The 22,905-nt window shown below is 37.9% G+C and overlaps 1 protein-coding gene across 16 annotated transcripts in view; it reads right to left on the bottom strand.

The window, feature by feature from the left end:
- Positions 1-22,905, bottom strand: part of SUPT3H (SPT3 homolog, SAGA and STAGA complex component) — a 253,337-nt gene that overhangs the window by 125,546 nt on the left and 104,886 nt on the right. For 12 of the 16 annotated variants that reach the window (XM_086875608.1, XM_086875609.1, XM_086875610.1 and 9 more), the window contains one exon: positions 1,504-1,588. The exons of 3 other annotated variants lie outside the window; for them this stretch is intronic. In XM_086875608.1, the coding sequence (XP_086731734.1) occupies positions 1,504-1,588 (85 nt within the window). Of the gene's footprint in view, positions 1-1,503; positions 1,589-19,115; positions 19,230-22,905 lie in introns of those variants that run through there. One more of the 16 variants, XM_086875611.1, reaches the window with a different exon arrangement.

Below are 22,905 nucleotides of genomic sequence, written 5' to 3' on the forward strand. Positions count from 1 at the left end.
CAGAGCTAAAGCTGGAATAAGAACTACAAATATATGCCCAGGGCAGAGTGTTTAACCAGCGGGAAACCTGCAGAAAGGGGAGAGAAGCTGTCCTCTCCAAGGAGCCACGGGGAAAGTTCAGGACAGCCCAAGAGCAGTGTAATAAGGAAAAAATCCACAAAGACGCCAGGAGACTGTGGAGACAGGGATACACTGTTGGGCTGCAGAGGTATGAGCAGAGAGAAACTGCCCGGAGCTGGAAGGGATGCCAAGGCATTTGCTGAGATGCAGGAAACTACCGAACAGCTGCTGGATGAGGTGCAAAGCTGAAGGAAAACACCTGCTGCAGGCAAACAGTGGGCAAGGGGAAGTCTAATTTTAGTATATTTTTATTAAAAATATAAATGTCCTATATGTATGAATATGTAGAAATAGATATAAAATATATATTTAATACACACATAAATATTTATCATATGTGCTGTATCCCATTCTCAATTTCATCATTTTAGAGAAGTTTTTAGCTCTAGATAATGTAGTACTAGAACCTACTTTGAAACTTAGAAGCCTTGTTATTGCTAAAAGGGCTCATTACAAAGAAGAGATGTAGGAACTTGCAGCTCAAAGCTCTGGGTGATCCAAGGACTCATCAGATGTAAATATTAATTCTAATATGTATTAGTATAATCTATATACATTACTTCTGTATAATGTCCATTTCCTCACGTGCTGGTAATTTCATTCAAATCACAGAATCATTAAGGTTGGAAAAGACCTCAGAGATTATCAAGTCCAGACACTAAACCAGCACTGCCAAGACCACCACTAAACCCTGTCCCTCACTGCCACATCTACATGTCTTTTAATGGCTCTAATAAGAAAAATACACTTTTTATGAACTACAGTTGGCATGTCAGATATTTTTCTATACAAAGGTATAGTAATTTTTCAGATGGCAAATTCATGCCATGGTGTAAAATGCCATGATTTATTTCTTAAGAGAAACTGTTGAACTTTAATAAAATATATAGAGGTTCAAATTTAGAGTTGCTTCTGACAGATGTGATTCAAAACAACTTCATTTATATAAAACTTTCATTGGCTTTCAATATATTAAAATATTCCATATTTGGCATTATTTTTGACAGAAATCAAAGCATCACATAGAAGGTATATTAAGACATGAATCCTAAGCAAATAATGCATTAACACAAATAATAAAACATATAAAAAAAAAAAAAGTCAGCAAGGTAGTCTTTAGAAGAATAGGCAACTTTTTTCTTTTTAACAACTTAAAGTTTCTAACAAAAAACCCATCAGCTTTGTTCCCAGGTTAAGGTGGGGTTGCATATCTGGTTCTACAGATCATTGAGGCCAGAGCATCAGTCAGAGCATCGTCCTCAGTTTCTGTGTTTTATTATTTCCTAAACCCTGGACAATCTGTTACTAGTCATTAGAACATGAAAATACCATGTGGATTTAAGGAGTTTTGGAATGCAGGCCATTTTCCAGTTATGATCTTACCAAATTTATCAGCTGAGTGTGGACAATGTCTTCCACCAGAATTGCGGTTTCATGCAGTGGCCTGCGAGCATCTCCCAGGGAAAACCTGAAACAAAGAGGTTTATTGCAAGGTTATGGAAATTAGTTAAAAAGAAAGGAAGTGTTGGTCTCCTGAAAGATAAAAAGAAGAAAATATGAATAATGACAATACTGTTAATACACCTGTATGTACAGAAATAGATCACTCAGCCTGGTGCTGAGTCATGTGATTAGTGGAAAAAAAGAGCTGCAAGAATGTACACTAAAGCACATGTGGAGACAAACTGAAAGATTGAGGAAACAGAGGAAAATCCAGTTTGTAGGAACATTTATGTACACCCCTCATCAATAAACAACACTGGTAAACTTATAACAATGGATAAGAAGACTAACATACTCCACTTTTTCATCTCAGTCTTCATTGATAATCTCTCTTCCCACACTTCTCTGGATGATCTGCAATGTCCTTTCCAACCCAACACATCATATAATTCTGTAATTCCATAAGAAAAGAGCAGGCAAAGCTGCAGCATGTGCACTAGAAATTCTGCATTTGCAGCCCTCTTTGTTCACAAAATAACAAATAGGCATTTGAAAAGGTAAAATGACAACAGCTTTTTTATCCCAAATCTAAATGCTGGTGCTAAGATATGGAAGAAACAAATCAAGGGTAAACAATTTTATACATAATTATGTCTGTGATGCTCCTAAAGACTACACTGAAACATGAAATGTCAGGAGGTCATAGATTATTGTGTTCACATAATATCACAAACAAAAGACAAGGTGAGGCCAGCAAGCAGCATAAAATGAGGAATTGTGACAATGGGCTTTGCAAGGTATTTTTTCCTACTTTTCTTATACTTCTCTTTCTGCTATTTTTCCTTTCCTAAGGAATACCAGTCTTACATCATTCTAGAGAAAGACAAATCCTATGCTGTTTAGTATTTCCTCAGAACATTTCTGAGAATAAAACTTTCTCTCTCCTCCTAAAGTTGAGTTTTTAAAATACAAAAAACTTGTGCAGTGAAATATATTCATAGTAATCTAAATAGCACAGACCAATAATAACAATACAGATTCTTAAAGAGTGAGAATTTATTTACAAGCAAGACTCAAATCTTTATAGTAGACTGAATATATCAATTATTTCCCTACAAAAGTATTAATCTACCTTGCAATAGAGTAAAAGAAGGTTTTATCAATAAACAACTAAAGAGCTCTATAATAGGGTTCTTTTCCTTTATCTATTAGTAAAATTATGTCCAGTGTTCTGCAAACAGCATTTCAAATTCTAATAATAAATAAATAAACCAATTAATTAATTAGTATCAGCCTTATACATATAAGAGCACAAGAAAAAACCTGAGCATAATCCACCATACTACAGTGGTCATAGCATGAGGAAATTACACTCTGTATTTGTCCCTTATCATTTGTCTCTCTTGTTGGGACTATCTTAAAGACAAAGTTGTATTATATTTATAAAATGAGCACAACTCAATTTTTTTTTCCATTATGCAGGGCTGCACAGGTACATGGATTAGAATTTCAGGTGCTTCCTAGAACTATAAGGACAGCTCAGGAATTCATCCAGAGACTACTAAATATCTTATAAAATGTAAATACATGGACATGATATAGGAAATACATAGAAATAGAAACATTTATTATCATAGTACATTGGAAGATTAACACTATTTAAACCATCACAATTTTTTAAAAAGGGCTCATACAGGATAATGGCCAAGTTTCTCTTGTTTTTTTAACAGTAAGGTTTGTAAGTAAATGAAAATGACAATTAATAGATGTTTTTAGTCACACAGAGTATATAAAACCAAACAGAAGAGTTATCACAAACATAATATGCTGTTCATTCTTAACTGCTGGTCTTCTATTTTTAAAAGGTAATTATTCTTTCTTTTTAAGGCTTCAAATACAAAATAAATCAACTATTCAAGACAGTAGTAAAAACACCTGATGTCTAAAATGATCAGCTTGGGCATACATTTCTCATGTTCACAGTTTTACTCAGCACCCTAAATGTACAAATTAAAGGGCTTGGGGTTTCTTTTCCAAAAGATAACAAAGTACAAGAACCAAAATCCTCTTTTTGAGGCAGGATGCTGCCTCTACGTTGAGCTGCCCTCCCCATCTGCATTCAGAAATCTCTGTCACAAGTAATTCACAGCTCCCCAAATGGCAGGAGGGGCAGAGGATTTGCAATCATGATGCAGCACATTGATCCAAAGGAGACAAACAATTTTTTTGGTCCATTTTGATGGATCACTCAGGAAAAGGGGCAATGACTTCAAGCCGAAAGAAGATTTAGAACAGGTACCAAGAGGAAATTTCTTCCCTCTGAGGGTGGTGAGGCCCTGGAACGGAGTGCCCAGAGAAGCTGTGGCTGCCCCATGCCTGGAAGTGTCCAAGGCCAGGTTGGACAGGGCTTGGAGCAACCTGGGACAGTGGAAGGTGTCCCTGCCCATGGCAGGGGTTTGGAATAAGATGATCTCTAAGTTCCTTTCCAACCCAAACCCTCCAGTGATTCTGTGATTGACCAGAGTTGATGAAGAAAGGTTAAAATCAACTGCATTTCTTGATCTAATCAAAAATCAAGTTCCACCTACTTTCTTCCTCCCTCACTTCCATGCTTTCTAGCTTCCAAAGCTATTTCTATCTCAGTTTGCCTTCACTATTTTCCCACGTAACTTCTGCCAGCTTCTTCCCCTCACACAGAAAACTAGATACTGGCATGGTGGTTTCAGCAAAAAAGGAAAAACCACCACACCCACCCACAGCCACTTCCTTTTTGTTTGCAATGGATCCAGGATTTTCAGACACAAAAATAAAAGTAAAGCTTCTACATTCATTAATTGTATTTGTATAGGATTTGATACGTTTCTTGATTCTAACATGCTTTTAGTGTAACATTCTTTAAGATACCAAACACAACCTTTTTCTACATCTTTCTGCTACCAGAGGTAATAATTAGAAAAGCACAAGTAGCTTATTACTTTAACTCTTTCAACTTTTTCCTTCACTTTTCCATTGTACCTCTCCACAGCAGAATAAACACTAAACTATGAGTCAGATGGCTCAGATTTTCCCAAGTTGCAGAATACAAAGTAGTTTAAGAAGTAAAAGAAAACACTTTAAAAAAAAGACCCCCAAATTTGATGCCCTTGCTTCTGGGAAGTGAAGCTGAACTTGATGCTTTAATATAAGTTATGAATTTCATTTCACATGTGCTTTTCTTTTATGGTTCATGAGAGTCTTTTAAAGAGCCTTCCATTCACTGGACATATTAATAAGTCTTCCTATGAAACACATAAAAATTCTGTTGAAAATAAAAAAAGGGCTGTTTCTCCACAGGTAAACACAAAAAAGGAAATGTATCAAAATACAACGTTAGCAGGGCATCAAAGCAGTAAAGTATTATGGAAGACAGTCCTGGTAATTGAAGCATCAACCCATTAGACATGTCCTACAATAACAAAGCCTTCTTAGAAGATCCTATTTCAAAGGTTTGTCTGTTTTAAGGAAACATTTTTACAAGGGGGGGATCAACTTACCCAGATTTTCACAGGAGGATTAAAATAGTAGCATGGAGAAAGAAAAGACTGCTGCAGTGCTTTTATTGTTTACTTTTAACTTCTATTTCTAATTTATTTAAGTTCCTGTAATGATGTTTCCAGGCTCTTCAAAAGAGTAAATGTCCAAGCCACTAAGTGCCTACATGAAGTATCATGGTACTATGTGTAAACACATGCTCATACTTGGCACATGCTGAGGTCCAACTACTACTCATGGTGCAGGGACTGACATTATAATAACTTCAAAATGGGCAGTTTCAGAAATAGATAAAGCACGTTTTGCTATATTTTCTGGTGTGTAAATTCCTGAGAAAGGTATTGGGGCAGGCAAGGCACAGGCTTGGTTCAAACACCCTGATGCAGAGCTCTCCAGGTGGCCAGACCACCAGGAGAGCAGACTGTGGAGACAGAGAGCTGCTGCAACCTCCCCTCTTCCACAGCCTCCAAAAGCTGTCCTGGCCAGAAAGGAACTATAACCAGGGCAGCTGGGAGTGCACTGAGCTAGAATAAACAGTTTCCCTCACTGGGGTTTCTACTGAGTTCACACCATAACAAGGCTGCCCCAACACATTCAGAATTTACCACCTCAAATAAATGTGATGAATCCAGCCTAGGGAAAGCATAAAAACAGCTAGGTAGTCTGATGGGAAATATGTGGTTTTTTGTTGGTTTTTTTTTTCCTTTTCTAGAAATCACTAACAATTCTTCTTTTCTGTTTCTACATAAAGGATGAGTGTGTGCCCAGGTGGGCAAGAAGGCCAATGGCACCTGGCTTGCATCAGCAGTAGTGTGGCAGCAGGACCAGGGCAGTGATTGTCCCTGTGCTGGGCACTGGTGAGGACCTCAAGTGCCATGTACAGAAATTCCAGGGCCCTTCACAAGAAAGACATTGAGGGGCTGGAGCATGTCCAGAGAAGGGAACAGAGCTGGGAAAGGGTCTGGAGCACAGCTCTGATGAGGAGCAGCTGAGGGAGGAGCTGGGGAAGCTCAGCCTGAAGAAAAAGAGGCCCAGTGGGGACCTTCTGGCTCTGCACAACTCCCTGACAGGAGGGGACAGCCAGGTGAGGGTCGGTCTGTTTTCCCATGAACAAGGGACAGGATGTGAGAAAATGGCCTCGACCTGTGTCAGGGGAGGTTTATATTGGCTATTAGAAAAATTTTCTTCACAGAAAGGTTGGTCAAGTGCTGGAACAGGCTGCTCAGGGCACTGGTGGAGTTACCAATCCTGGAGAGATTTAAAAGACTTGTAGAAGTGGTTCTGAGGGTCATAGTTTAGTGACTGACCTGGCAGCGCTGGGTTAGTGGTTGGACTCAATGATGCTAGAGGGTCTTTTCCAAGCTGACTAAATCCATGATTCCATGATCCAAACTGCCACAGGGCAAGAAAAAACTTCTGTTCTCAGCATAGAGGTACTTATTTGCTCCTGCCTACAGCCAGACTGGGACTGTGGATCACAGGGGTCCAGCAGTGACCTGAGAGAGTGCACACTGTGTATGTGGGAGTGTAGCCCATGATCAGGATAAGAGGTTTGGAACACACGTAACAATCTGGACATAAATCTGGGCTGTATGCTGGGTTTGTGAATTGGATCAGGAGGTCCACAGCAGCTGCTGGGGAGACTGTGGGGTTTGTTTGTGAGACCCACTTGCTTTGTGTGTCTCTGCAGGTGAGGACTGAGCTCTGCAGCACAATAACTGAGCTTGAGACCACTGCATTTAGCACTGACCAAGGTGTGAGTGCTCATCACGTACAGAACCAGCTGATTCACTGTTATCAAATCTAAAACCATAAAATCACAGAGGAAAAATCAGCTACCAGATATATTTGAGTAATATATGGGCTCATATCTCAGTATTATTAGAACACATAGCAAATTTCTGTCAGCTGTTTGGTGGGAACACACTTGGAATGCCGCATATTAATTCTCACAGATGTTTCCATATTATAAGGAAGTGTTCTCTGAAACATACAAAATATTTGAAACCTGACAGCCAGTTTGTGACAAAGAAAATCAGTTTTACAGTACTGGGCACAAAAACGTCCAGAAAACTTCCAGCAGTTTGAACACCTGAAAGATAAGCCCTGCAAATGACTGTAAAACAGTAAAAAGAAGCTGTGGAAAATCAGTAATACCATATCTTGAAGTAATTCACTTTCATACCAGAGGATGCCAACTGTGAAGACAAAGATAAAAATGAGGATGTCAGGTCCCTTAAGATGACAGAAAATTAGGAGACTACTCTGATGAGCATGGGAATGAGCCTGCCATGCAACAGACAACCTAGAGAAAGTAGCATAAGGATAGTACCTTTTTCAAAGTCTCAAAAGCTAAAGATAACTCCTGTCTCTGGTTTTTTTTTTTTCTTCAGGCTGCTGCTGAACAAATTAGGCAGAAGTAAAGACTGAAAGGAAAGAGATGACTGGTGCCAAACCAGAGAATTGATCAGACATGCACTGGAGGACACACTGTATGGAGAGTGGAAAAGAACAAAATCCAGAAGGTAGAAATTTCCCTGAGTAAAATGATGATTTCAATAGGAGAGAGATAAAGTCTCAAAATAATTTCCACTTTATGTTGATATGTTAGAGAGAGAGAGGTGAGGTTGCTGTTTTGTAGACTTCACTCCCTCCTAATACTGCCTGTAAACTTACTGAGACCTTAATTTAAAAAGTAAATAATCTTGCTCATTATATTGCCTAAGCTTAAGGGAAAAGGGAAAAATCTAAAGCACTGAGTTATGTAAACTAACCAGCAATGTGTACCAGCACTACCTGAAAAAGCACTGGAATTTATACTGCTGTTTATATGTTTGTCTGTTCATCAGGTAACTTCCACCAAAGCCCTTTTAGAAAGAAAAGGTAGTGATCCCATCAGAATTCATAGCCAATATATTTATCTGCTTGGATTAATGAAATCAAGTATGCAGAGGTTTCATACAACGTGCTGAGCTTGGTTCTCTAGCAGGATTTGGTGCAAGTCTGAGATCTAGAGTCAAACATCTCACTACCCTCATGATACAGCAGTAACTCCCCACTTTCCTGCTTCTACAAAGACTTGAGATGCTACAGGAAGTTAGAAAAATTAATTACCACCTATTTATACAGCAAGTGGAGACATCCTACTGCCTACATTATTTAAATGCTAACTCAAAGAATTTGGTCATTAAATCATTTAATCTTTACTAAAAGAAACTCAGCTAAAGAAAAACACTTTTCCACAAATGTGTATGGCAGTGAGAAGGGTAAGTACAGGAAGAGCCTGAAATGTCAGATACAAAATGGGGCTTTTTTCAGTCTAAAATTAAGCCGTAATGTCTGCAGATATTGGAAAAGTATAAACAACAAGAAGAGAAACATTACATAATACCATTTAATTATTCAAAAGTACATAGTGACAAGTAAAGGGATAAAATTTAGAAAAGGAACATTTAGAACAAATTAGAAGGAAAATATCTGAAAACAAGAATTAAAACCCTCAGTAACATCACAGAAGGAAGAGAATCATCACTGTAGGAGACACAAAAAAACTAAGTTTAGCCAAGAACTGGGGAGGGGCTTTATGATGCTAAATAAGTACACAAAGGAAGTCTTGATTACGTGAATTAAAATAATCAAAAAAGAAATACAACCCATTCTCTTATGGTATATCACCTGCGCCTCTATGTTTGGAGTTTGAAATAAACTTCACTGATACTTAAAATAATTAAAATTCTTTTTAATTCTAATTAAATTGTTTTTTGAATCCAGGAAAAGACTTAATGATGAATAATTATTTTGAGCTTATTGAAAACTTTCTAATATTTTCTTAATGATAGTATCCTGCAGATACTTCTCGATTACCAGGGTGCAAAGCATTATCCAAACGAATCACTGCTCCCCTGAGTTAAGACCTAAACAAGGCAAGACCTTTGTTAGAGCAATTTTGTTTACCTGAAAATAGAAGTAGTTTGTTTACACCCTGAGTTTTTAAATGGTGAGGTCTGCCAGGCAGCAGGATTAACAATGCCTAACATCCTGCCAAATGAAATGTCCAATTCTTCTCACAAAAAGACAAACTCTGCCCTCAATGACACTACCATAAATCAAGAATAACACAAAATCCTCAGGGATAAATTTAAGACATGCTGAAGTCTCCCAGCTCCATGGGAGGTCATTTTGTTTTGACTCAACAAAGTGTTTTAAGCATGAACCTTCTGAATCATATTCTTAAGTTGATTCTGAATGCTTAAATAACTTGCAGAAACAAAATAATATCCAATGTTTTCCTTTTTGAAAGGGCAACTTTTGTTAACATTCCTTTACATACAATATAAAGTAGGCAGTAAGAAATGTCTATCCAGTTTTTTCCTCAATAAACTCATCTTCACAACGGCAAAATCATAGTCTTGCAGGCAGGAAGAGGGGGAAAAAAGGGGAAAAAAAGAAGATACCAGTATATCACTTCTACTCCATGAATCACAGAGCTGCTGACGTTGGACATGTGGAGATACCCAGCTCAATTCTCCCACCCAAATAATTTCCTTAGGGCTGCATCCACTTGAGTTTTGACCTTCTCCAATGATGGACACTCCACAACCTCGCTCAACAAGGTTCCCACATCCTTGGCCACCCTCACAGTAAGAAACAGTTTTCTTTTTTTTTAAGTGGAATATCCTGTATTTCAATCTGTGCTCAGTGGCTCCTATCCACTCACTGGCCACCACTGAAGGAAGCCTGGGTTTTTCTGCTTTACTCTCTCCCATCAGATCATCATCATCATTTATAGACATTGATAAGATTTCCCTGATCCTTCTCTCCTCCAGGATGAACTGACCCAGCTCTCTCAAGCCTCTCTTGTATGAGATGCTCCACTCCCTTAAGCATCTGAGTGGTCCCTCACTGGATTTGTTCCAGTATTTCCATGTCTCTCTTGTACTGGGAAGCCCAGCACTGGCCCCAGAGATCCAGATGGGTCTATTCAGTGCAGAGGAGAAGGATCATATCCCTCACCTATCCCATGCAGCCCAGGGTGCTGCCCAAGAGCACACTGCTGCCACCTGTCAACCTTCACTACTGCCTCTAGCCGGTTCAGGTGCCTGGGGTTATTGCACTCTTGGGGCATTACTAAGGATTCCCCTTCACAGGGCTTCATGAGGCTCCTGTTGGCACATTTCTCCAGCCTGGTGAGAATGACAGCACCATGACAGGGTCCATCAGCCACTCCTGGCTTTGTGTCCTTTATCAAACTGCTGTGAGTGCACTCATGTCCCATCAACCAGGTCACTTATGAAGACATTACACAGTGCTGAGCCAGCATCAACCCCTGGCATCATCAGAAGCAACAGCCCTCCAGAAGGATTTAACACTGCCAATACCAACCCTATGAACACAGCCCTCTGTCCATCTTTTTATCTATTTCATCAGCTTGCACAAGAGGATGTTACAGGAGAGAAGGGCAAAAGCCTTTCTCAAGTGAAGGCAAACTACTCCCTGCTCATCCCTCAAGCTCTGCACTGTTATTTCATCATAGAAGGTTGTCAGGTTGGTCACATATGATTTCCCCTTCATAAATCTAAAAAAACACTAACAGGCTCGGAAATTATTTCTAGGATGACCTGCCCAGGGGTCAATGTGAGGATGACTGGTCTGTCATTTCCCAGATCCTCCTTCTTGTTCATTTTGGGGACAGAAATGGAATTTTCTTCTTTCCATGCCTCAGGAATGAGCTCCCCCCAGTTGCCATGACTTCTCTTCACAAGCAATATCATACATAAAATCAAAGCAGAATCCTGGATATTATGTCATTGGAAGAGCAAATATGTAAATTAAAGTCTGATTTCAATCAGAAAGTGTAGAAAGATTATCTGTGCTTAAACTTTTATGACTACTGTTAAGACATGAAAAATGGTTTTGTGTATATAAAAACACAACTTAGAAGATACATGTGAGTAAAAGGCTTTTTAAGTACTTTTTCCTTCCTTGTGGTCAATATGCAAAATGCTACCAATTTTGATGCAAGATGCTACAGAGGTCTACTTTTAACAGACTATTTATAGGTAACTACATTTCAGAGTGAATATGGAGAAATTCCATCCAAACCTAATTTTCTAAGTTTTGCTAAAAGCTCTGCAGAATAATCTTTCTACATATGGTCTTCACTGAATTAACCTGGTTACTCTTTGTAAACTGTGGGATGTGCAATATCCACTGGCTGAACAGCAGTGTGATTTTGTAAAATAAATAAACACTTGAATTTGGGCAATCATATCATGCAGGTGCTTTTAGAAGTCCTGTTATTAATGAAAAACAATAGACTTCACCCTCTGGGAGTTTTTTTCTCTTATATTATAGTAAACACTTTCTAACTGCTGAAAATCATTTGTCCCAATGCAAAACTGTGGCAAGACCCCTTTTCATTGCCATTGTGTACCCATCGAAATACACCAGACTAAGTGTCTTAAACATAAATTAATTTTACAAATCCTTATGACAGGCCAAAGAAAAATATATTAATTATTCCAGTTGTATAACATAGGATGTTCTATTTGCTCAGTCACAAAGGCTTTCAGATTTTCAGGAAACAAATAAGACAACTGTCTTTCTCAACCATGACAACTGGACATCAGTCACTTCTGCTCTAGCAGAAGTTTCATCTCAACAAAATACCCAAACACAACTGGAATTTAACAAAGCCAAGGGAGATGAATTCTCAGCCTGCTCTCAAGAGGATAGGGCAAAAAAGTGATGAGGCGAGAAGGAAGTCAAAACATCATTTCACTGTATATATATATTATAAGTGTTAACCAAATGTGGAAACCCCTTGCTATTTGAAATCTAGATTAAAACCACAAGAAAATTTAAACTAATCCACAAGATACAAAACAAAAATGAAGATGAATATTTTATGCTAATTTTTAAATAAATAATATTACTCTTTTTTATATTCTCCAAAACATCAAGGCCATTTATCATTGTTTTAAAAATCCACGTCACAATTTTATGAATGAGATGTGTGGGTGTTGAATGATGATAATTATATCCAATTCTCAAACACATTTCCTTATCAGATGGTAACATGTTTTATAACATCAGTTTTCATATTTTACTACCCTTCCTGAAGTCAGTGCCTGGAGAAGGGAAACAACTTGTCCACTGTGGTTGGTGTCAAAAAAAGCTATTTTTTTGTTTTCCCCCCCGGGCCTCTCATGGCCAGGCGGGTAACAAATGATCTACTGACAAATCAGGGTTTGCAAATTAGTGTTATTTTAATAGTAAATTAGCAAATTAAATTTAATTTTAATAATAAAACAAAATGCTATGAGAAGTCCACTCATGTATGTAGGGAGCCTGTATTTTCATTATTCACAGTACTTGTGTGAGAGAACTGTTGCAGAATTCACTGTAATAGGGAGGAGAAATATTAAAAGGTGTCAAGAAACACCATGTATCTCAAAAATAGAGAAATGTTTCAGACCAAAAGAGGCTTAAAAATATCAGCATTTCTCATGAATACTGTAAAACCGTACTATGAAATTAATATTCACAGTATTCTACACTTACATTTTAAAAATCTATTATATAAATAACAAAACCACTTTAAAATACTTAATAAAACTTTTGGATTAACGGTATTCAGAGATCCTAGCTTGGAAATCTGTGCTCTAAATTACAGATAACGATTTTGGGGCAGAGTCTTCTGCAGCTGTCAGGCACCACAACTCCCCAATTATCAAAAAATCAAACCCACTGTGAGCTGCTACAGGGGTTACTCTGCATTACGAGTGAACCTGTGACTCAAAAATAGAAACTATTTCCCCACTAGGCACAGAAAAAACACATCCACTAAGAAGAAAAGAAGCACAGTAAGTAAACTATAGACTTATTCTTTCAAATAGTTGGATTTAATTTAGGTTTAACTTCAGGAATTTGGGTTTTAGTACTTCAGAAAGTACTGTACACACGAATACTCTTACTTTTCTGAGAGTAAAATTTTACCATAAGATACATCAATTTTACTGGATAGGACAATGCTTTAAAAACATATTTTATTTCAAAAATCAAACTGTGCAACCTTCTCCCTAGAGTAAGAAACTGGAAGTTCTCTGATAAAATCTTTTCTGGAAAGTCAGGGCAATTTCATATCAATGGTGTGCTCTTTTTCCTGCTTTCAAATGGATTACTTAGATGTTTTAAAATGTTATAACCCACAATAATCTGTTCCAGGCACCAATGAAAAGGAAGAAAAAAATTACAGAAGTCAAGATGTCGCCTGGAAGCACTTTATGGCAAACATTATAAAGATAACACAGAGCAGAGAAGCTCTGGCTCAATCCATTATAAATACCCCATTCTTCTTAAAATCATAAAAATATATTTATAGTAAAGAACTCTTAAAGGCTTTTTCCTCCAAAGACTTCATTTAAGCACAATTTGGCAAAATTTTTGGAACAACAAAAGAAGTGATTTATAAAATATTGATGTTTTAAAGTCACCCTCATCTTGATCTACTTGCTACAAAAACAAAAGCAAAGACTTTGGAAGATAACCACATCCGTGTCTACTAATTACACTTTAGTTTTTTATTTTGTCCAAAATGAGCTGTCTAGCAGCTAGGCTGAATAGACACTAAATCATCATTTAGACAACTAATGTCTCACTAAAAACACAAGTTATTCTTCTCATTTTCATTACCGGCACAATATATTTTTAAAATAAATACCTTTGAAATTAACAAAATAATAAAAACAAAAACAAAAAATAACACCTACAAAAAATATTAAACAAACAAAAAACCAAACACTAATGGGAATACTGACAAAAATATTCCTGTATACACAATGTATAGATCAATCTTTTTTCCCCTTATGTCCAAATGACAGTGCAGATGTTTGTCCTCTCTGCTTTCACCTCAGGTTCCCCCCATGACTTCAAGAAAGGGATAAACACAGATGCAATAGGCTGCACTGACTGCCCTATTTTGCACTAAAATTATTAAATAATCACTTTGAGTGCAAGGATGAACAAAAGGAAATAAGAAACAGCTTTCTTGGGTTTCTCAAAATAAATATTTTTCTTTTTTTCAATGAAAAGTGGCTCAGTGGAAAGCAGAAAAGGGACTATGTCAATAGCTGGGCTTCAGAAATATTTCACGTAAGCAAATTAGGACTGAAGTGAGAGCACTTCACAATCTTCACTAAAAAGTGGCATGCTCAAATATATGAAAAGCATTTTGTATACAAAGTAAAGAAGCAAACCTGAAAGTACCAAATTAATAATAATATAGTAATACAAAAAAGAATGATGTGAAGTTATAGTCCCAGTTTGATGTAAGTCAGGAATAAAAGACAAAAAGGGGGACAAATGGCATTCCTGTAGGGCTCAAAAGAATGTCCCAGGGAAGAATTATGGTTAATTATTTCACTTTATCGATAGTAGTTTAGAAGGGGTCAAGGTAAAGCACAAGTTGGCATCCATTTAAATTTGCCTTTTACAATAGTCTTTTCTAAGCTTTCTCAATTAAAAAAAAGGACATACATGAGCTGGGCGCATTTGGGTGAAACATGCAGGACTTGGGGTTTATTGACAAGCATTTAGATTTAAATAACTGAAAATCTGGAGAGAATTTACTTTAAAATTACAGGTGGATTGAATTAATATTAATACATAAATTATTAATTTAATAATTTCGTGCTGCTCAGACACAAAACCAGCAATAAAATATAAACTTTTAAAAAGCTGGGGATTTTATTGAATTATTTTTTTATTATTTGAATTTTTTTCTTAGTTTTTTTAATATACAGTTAACCCAGCATTATGCCCAGTACTTTAGTTAGTTAATATAAATCATTACCATTGATACTGTATTTTGCTTTCTTATCTGTATCTGAAAAACACAATGTGAAATGATAACAGGTAAAATCCTAAATCCCTTATTTATCAAAACAGACAAACCAGGCAAAATAATTTTAAAAAAATCCCGTAACACAGTCCATAAGTCATTCCAAAAAACATTTCTAATTACTTATTGCTCTGTAACTGCAGACGAAAAAATTCTTGAAAAGATTAAATACATGAGCAGCATCCTAAAAAAATGCTCAGTTTTAATCAACTTTTAAAAAAAATTAACCTCTATGGACAAAAGTGAGGCGTTGACATCCTCAAGGGAATGATGTTCAGCATCCCATCTCCTCCTTCCTCCTCTCCCTTAGGAGCCAAGGAAGCAGTGGCTGGGCTTAGGGGAAGAACAAATTCTCCAAGAGAAGCTGTGGTTTCACTGAAATGGACACTACAGTGGCAAAATCAAATGTAATCTTTGGTATCAGAACAATCTATTATAAGAGAGTGATTAATGTCTCCATTCTGCAGTTATTGAGCGCCCCTCATTTCCTTCCTTTCAGTTTCAGAGAGGAAAGAGCATGAGCTGCATTCTGGGGTATCCCAGGTGCCATAAAGGAGGCAGCCACAAAACACTGAGCTATTCCTTGGTATTTTTCCTCTTTAAAATACCCTGACTGTGCTTCTATATCAAGGCACAGTCGTTGCTTCTTAGAACTGCAGCTTGGCATCGCTCTCCAGCCCAGCAATGGTGCTCGTGGTTGGGATCTGTGTGGTCTAGGGAAGCTCTGCTTCCTCGGAAATGTGAGGCATCAGACAGAGTTTATTTAGAGCCCGAGTCTCTCGGGCACACTATGTAAGTTTATTGTTTATCCCTTGCTGGGGAAGTCTTCTGAGGTCAAGGTAAGAAGCGGGGAAGTGATATTTGATATGAATGTTCCAGCAGACGTTATGTGGTCCATGGCTGCAGCAGCCCCACAAGCACTTTGCTGGTGGTCCGTGGAGATCTGGCCAGTGGAAGGTGCTGGCTTTCCCTGTTTCCAGCTGCTATATCATATTTGATGTATTTTTAGCCTCACCTAATGTTTTCCTAATATTCCTTTTCCATGTAAGCAATTAGTGTGGTTACCAAGGATGGCAGCAGAAGTGGTACTTGGCTGCCAGGAGGAGAAGAGGTGGTCATTCAGCTGGGCATGGGAAGAAAAGCACAATGTCCTTCTTAGGAGGTGGGAGAAACCCACCCAAGAGCCATGGTCTTAAAACCTCCATTTCTCCATTCACTGAACAATTTAATTGTTCTTTTTTCAGAAAATTCTGCTGACACATTTATTAATATCACTGAGGAAGGAAGGAACAAACCAACAAGTTGCACTTTTTAACCTTACAAAAAAGACAAACAAGGTATAAGTGGGTTTTAAAAGTATGTAGCATTTCTGACCTTGAGTTTTGCAACTCATATGTTTCTTTAAAATCTTAGCACCTGGAGGTAAAGTAAAAATTTCTTTAGTTAATTTGCCAGTCTAAAAAGTGGAAAAATGTCTTCCAAAATACATTTAGCCATGATCTAGCAAAATTGTGCTATTTTAACATTTATTTTGGAAAAATAAATGGAGAAGTTTCTAGTATTTAAATAAATTTTCCTGTTAGCTTCCACTGCCTTAATTCATATTTACTTACTTTCATCTTGCCTTTGACTAATCAAAAGAGACTCATCAAATCATTTGGAGACAATTTAAATAATACTATATAAAAATATTAAATGGTGAACATTTGCTGAACAAAGAAAAGTCTCTTTTATAATTTTAAAATTTTCATTCTTATTTAATTATCCATGAAACTACACTGACTTCAATTTGCCTGTGAAGGTCCAGCTGAGAGCAGTCAGTCCCTAACCATGCAAGCACGGTTTATATTATATTTAAGGAAAAAAAAATCAAATATTGAGAAGTTACAAATTAAAGCATACAGCTTCTGAATTCTGCTAACAACAATGCTCATGAATGTCTCTTATTCAGGAAAACAGACCCTGGAGACAGGGATTTTATGTATTTAAAGGTGTCCTTGCCTCCCTTTTGAAATGCAGCAGAGTTCAGGCTCCTTACATCTCTTGGCTCCCCCAAGTAAGATGGGTATTTTTTACAATTCTCAAGAGCTTTTGCCTGATGCCTGGAAAACACAAAATCCCTTATTGGCTTTAGATGTCTGTAAGATTTCAGTAGAGCAGTCTTTCTGAATCTCTTTCCAAGACTTTGCAACTGAGGGCCTTTCTGAACCTCAGCTTAAGAAGGATTTACGGAGACTAAATTTGCTCATCAATGGCTGACAGAATAAAACACAAAATTGCATTAAACTGAATGGAAAAATCACTTCCATGTATGAGGGTTTTCCTCCCTTCTCTTCCCCAGAAGCTTAATCATCATCTAGTGGTTGCTGTTCTTCCATCACTTTGACAGGGAGCAGACCATAATGCTTAAGAATTAAGCAACAAAAATAATAAGGTGGAGTGTTTTTTCTTTCTTTTTAAAATAATCCCACTGACTTGTATATGTATACCCTGACTGGCAGAAACTTTTTCTGGCATCTGTCCAGTTAAAGGAAAATAAGGGAGTATAAATATGATTTTACAAGTACATGAAGATTTCTTTCTCTTTTTTTTTCCCTCTCCTTCCCCATAAAGGCATTATCTACAAAGGTAGGTATTGAATAACACCGGTCTTGAAACCTCAGCCTGCTAAGATAGAAGGAAATGCAAACTGCATGGAAAGCTGTTTTCAGGGACATACTGTGCAACCATGAGCCTGCTTTGTATGTTCAGGAAATTCTCATGGGTTTTCTTAATAAAAAAAAAAAAACCCTAAAAAAAGATTTGCTGTAAATATCTCACAAGTCATGACAAAGTACCTTATAAAATATAACTATTCATAAACAGTCTAGCCTCTGGAACTAAAAAACACTGACACTTTCTATTAAAAGGTGCTTAGTCACGGTTGACTCAATATTTACAACGAATCATTTATTCTCTAATTTCATTGACTTTACTGTCGTTAGCAAAAGTCAAGAAAACTTCCTGCATGTGTGTGAATGGCTTGTGTATGTAAATCACAGCTCCCAAAATCTTTTTTAAGAAAGCAGAAAGATCTCCACATTATACAAATAGGTCCTTTTCTTCTGTAGAAAACTTTCTGCTTAAACTTCAACTGAATTCAAATGAACTGGAACCAGAAGGCACAAGAGTAAATGAATATCATATCTTATAGGATAAAAGGGAAAAAAGAAGATACAGTTCCCCAAGTTCTTCAGCTCCTGATTTCTACCAGTAAGTTTTCCAGCCAAATCCTGGCATCCTTTCTCTTTTTCTCCAAACCCAGCCAAGGAAATAGAAGCTCAGGAGAGGGTAAAGGAGAAGTGCTTTATGCAGCATCACAGAGCTCATGTTATCACAAAGCAACGTCAAGATTTGAACTATCAGTATTGCAGACACTTCACTAAATAACAACAGGAGGTTTTCTGCTCCTGTTTGAGTGGGGATGGAATGGGAGACCTAATGTTTCTTTTCTAGGAGTCTGAGCTGCTGATCAAGCAAGGCAAGCTCAAAAGGCTTTGTAGGGAAATGGGGTGCTTATAAAAACAGATATCTGCCAAAAATTGCAGGCTTTAACACTATCAGAAACAGACAACCTCCCACACTGCACTGACAAAACCATGATTCTTTTATGGGCTTGACAAAGACAGAAGACTGTAAAATGCCATGGTTTATCTTTATAGTGCAGGCTTACACTGAAACTACCTAACAGAGTTATGTGAACACCTACACCTGTATGGAGTCTCCTTATCAAGGAGTAATTTCTCCTAACCCTCAATCCTTTTCATTTTTTGATATCATAAATTTGTAGGGTAATAGCAATGTTACTGTTCTCCTCCTGCTGACACCATTTAGAATCACGGAATCATTCAGGTTGGAAAGATTGAGCTCAACCATTAACCCAGCACTGCCAAGCCCACCACTAAACCATGTCCCCATCTACACATCATTTAAACCCCCCCGGAATGGTGATTCAATCACTTCCCTGTGCAGCCTGTTGCAATTCTTGACAACCAACTTCTGTGAAGTAATTTTTCCTAACATCCAATCTAAACCTTCCACAACACAAGTTGAGGTCATTTCTTCTTGTCCTATCACTTACATGGGAGAAGAGGTCAACTCTTCTTCTTCAACCTGGCTCCAGTGTCCTTCCACAGGGAGCTGTAGAGAGCAAGAAGCTTTTTAAGCCTCCTTTTCTCCAAGCTGAGCCCCCACCAGCTCCCCCAGCTGCTCCTCATCAGACCTGTGCTTCAGACCCATCCTCAGCTCTGTTCCCTTTTCTTGACATGCTCCAGCACCTCAATGTCTGTCTTGTCCTGAGGGGTCCAGAACTGAACCCAGGATTTGAGGTGGCCTCAGCCATGCCCAGCACAGGGGGACAATCACTGCCCTGGCCCTGCTGCCACACCATGGCTGGTACAGCTCAGGTGCCATTGGCCTTCTTGCCCACCTGGGCACAGCTGGGTCATGTTCAGCTGCTGTCACCAGCACCCCCAGCTCCTTTTCCACTGGGAAATTTCCACCCACTCTTCCCCAGTCTGCAGCTGTTGTGACCCAAGGCAGGACCCAACACTTGGCCTTGTTGAACCACACATAATTGGCCTCAGCCTGACAATCCAGCTGGTCCAGATCTCTCTGTAGATTCTTCCTGTCCTCCAGCAGATCAATAGTCCCATCCAACTTGAGCTGTCTGCAAATTTGCTGGGTATGCACTTGATCTCCTTGCCCAGATTACTGACAACATTGAAACTGTTTGTCTGACACCAAAAACAGCCCTGCACCATAAATTTGTGGCCTTCATACCTATCCTTCTTCTTTTAATGGTAACATGTGTAAGACAGAGAGACTAGGAAGATCAGGAACACTTCTAGCTAACAGCTTAACCTCCAGCTGGTAAAGAGAGAAGTTTCACATGAAGTACATCAACCCATATTCACAGGTGCCCTTTGTTGATCTCTACTTCATGAAGACTTAGTGTGACCACAAAGGTTAAGCAGATGAAGAGGCTACCACTGCTTCTCTCTGTTAAACTATCCCGTTGACTATCTCACTGTTAAAAATATGCTTTGGTTTTAATATTAATTTACCTTGCTTCAGTATCCATCCTTCTTGTGGGACACTGTTTGACTCATCAAGAGGTTCAGTCAAGGCAGCCACTGGAATCCTGACAGTAGCTCTGTTTACCAATATGGGTACAGTCAATAGCAGAGTGAAATTACCAGACCCTTAGGCTGCACAAACTCCAAAAGGATTTTAGACCTCTACAGTAAGAGAACTAGACGCTGATTTTGAACTTTTTTTCTGTGAGATTACAGACCTGAACTTTCCATGTTAATGGTAGCCAAGCAACTTCTGACATTCTATTTCATGAAACACATAGTGAGAGAATAACAAGAGATTATGTATGATTTGGAATCATTCCAGCCATTGTTTTCACAATTCCCCTCTATTCCCAAAAGCCAGACAGGAGTATTTAGATTAAAACACAGACAGTTCACATGAGTCCACCCATCAAAAATCAAGATCTGCTACTGTCCTTACCATTACTTTTGATTCAAAATAAATCTCATGTAATTAGTATGCTACTTTAAGCTACTACACTTGACAAAACTAACAGCATTTAGTCTTTCCTTCCATACGATTTTATTCAGAATTTCTCTGTATAATAAAACAAGCAGGAGCACTTCATCTGGGAAAACACCATGTAGGAAATATGGCTCTATGACTTCAGATGGCTTTTCACCAACTAAAAAACCACAAGAGAACTGCTGGTGAGATTGATTAATGTGCAAGCACAATTAATATACAATCACATCTCTGTATTTCTATTGCATTCTTATATTCCAATTAATGGAACAGCCACACAGGTAAGACTGAAAACCCAAAGGAAAGAGAAAGATTGGCATGGATTACCATGTTGAATGTGGGAAGCCATGAAATTTCAGTTCAATAAAAGAATGTTTTGAATCACCAATTAAAGCTCTCATATATAAGTCTTAAAAAAAAAAAAAAAAATCATTACAGATTATGGTTTTGGCAAACAATGAAGCTGATTATACTGGTTTTCAGCTGCCATAGCAATAGTTCTAAAAAATTCTCTCTACTTCCTATTTCTTCCAAACTCAGCTGTCATATATTTTAAGTCCCCTTTCCTAAATTGCATCAGCTATTTTTAACATTAAGGGTGTGACCTATTTAAGTCAGTCATTTCAGATATTACGAATTATTACTACGCCCAGTGCATGCAATCTAAAATGGACGAGTTCTACAATTCAAAATGGTTTGAAAATACATCAACTCACATCTTCAAGAATATGACCTCCACTGCAACTTCAATCTATGCATATATAAATTCAGTGATATTAAAATATGTATTAACTTCTGTAGTCATACTTGAGTGTTAGGTGTTTATATACAACTTGGAAAAACTGGAATAGTGGCATTAATCTACATTAAAAAATGCAGAACCACAGAAATCATCATTAAATATTGCCAAAAATATACTTTACTAAAATGGGAAGGAGAAAAAAACTGTCTCAGTTATTGAAATTTTCCAATTACTGTTGTGGTTTCTCCTGCTTATCAGGAACAAGGCAGGCATGAGCTCCAAATATCACACAGACCTTTACAAGAGGCAAAATCAAATCAGGTTAGATGAGGATACAAAGGGGACTGTTTAGCTCCTCTCTTGACTTGGTTTTCATCCAGCTGGTACACTCCAAAGGCCTTTAATCTCTTAACTACTGTCTCATTAGCATCTCTACAGAGATTGAGGGTGTTTAGAATATCTGTGAGGCTTTCATGTGCTATGAGTTCAAAAGCTCAATATGAGAAACCAACAAGCCCTAACAAAGTAAGTCTTGGCACAAAATACTGTATGATTTTGAGTTCATAACATATAAGCACCTTGTTCCCATGCCTGGCACTGCAAAATGTTGTAAAAGAACCATCCCATCTTGCTGACCAAAGCCATAAAGAACAGATATTCAATAGAGAGTGTAAATGCCTATAATCACTTCACCAGAGTGAAGTGACTGACAACCCACAGGCCTGAGCTCTGTTGGAGTACCAGGGAGGAGTGGGCACTGGTATAAAGTTTTGCAGCAAATACAGGAGGGGATTCAGGGGAGATGCTAAAAGTTCTTGAGAAACTTCTTTCAAAGCCCTCAGTGAAGAACACACTAAGTGAATATGCCCTGAAGACCATTTGTGTGTACTTGGTGTTTATCAGCACAGGAAACTCCCCCTCCCCTTTCAGCTTTCTGAAGACTCCCATGATTATTCTAAATGTTTGTTTTACTTTAAAATACAACTTTAAAATACAAAGGGAAATCCATGTGGAGTCACACATGTTCATTTGCAGAATGCTCACTGATAAAATAAGTGAGTTGTAACATGATTTTTAGGCAATGGTATCACTGGGGGTGAGACAACAGAGTCTGTGCTGCCCTCTCAGGAAATGCAGAAGAAAATTTGTAGTTTGGGAAAGGAAGTGGGAAATGCTACTAGAAAGCCCTCTGTGTGCCAGCCAGAGCTACAGGCTGCAATCCTGTCACCAAAATATCCCCTTGCACTGCTGCGACTCAGACACCATTCTCAGAAGGCAATCAGCCAGCCAAGCAGGGCTCACAGTGCCTGCAAGGACTAAACTTTTCAAAATCAGCTGTCAGGCAAAGCAAAACTCATTATTTTCATTTTTCCTGTTCCCTTTTTATTTCAACATTCTCCCCTTTTCACCTGAAACAATGCTCAGAAATTTAGCTTTTTTTCATAAGCATCTACTCTGCAAATCCAATTACATGGCACATGGTGGGAAATAAAAAAAAAACAACATGAAAATGCCACTACAAATGCTCAAAACCTTTTTATGATTATTAAGAGGTTTACATCCT

Source organism: Cyanistes caeruleus, chromosome 2 (genome assembly GCF_971803275.1).
Source record: "Cyanistes caeruleus chromosome 2, bCyaCae1.hap1.1, whole genome shotgun sequence".
Classification (NCBI taxonomy): Eukaryota; Metazoa; Chordata; class Aves; order Passeriformes; family Paridae; genus Cyanistes; species Cyanistes caeruleus.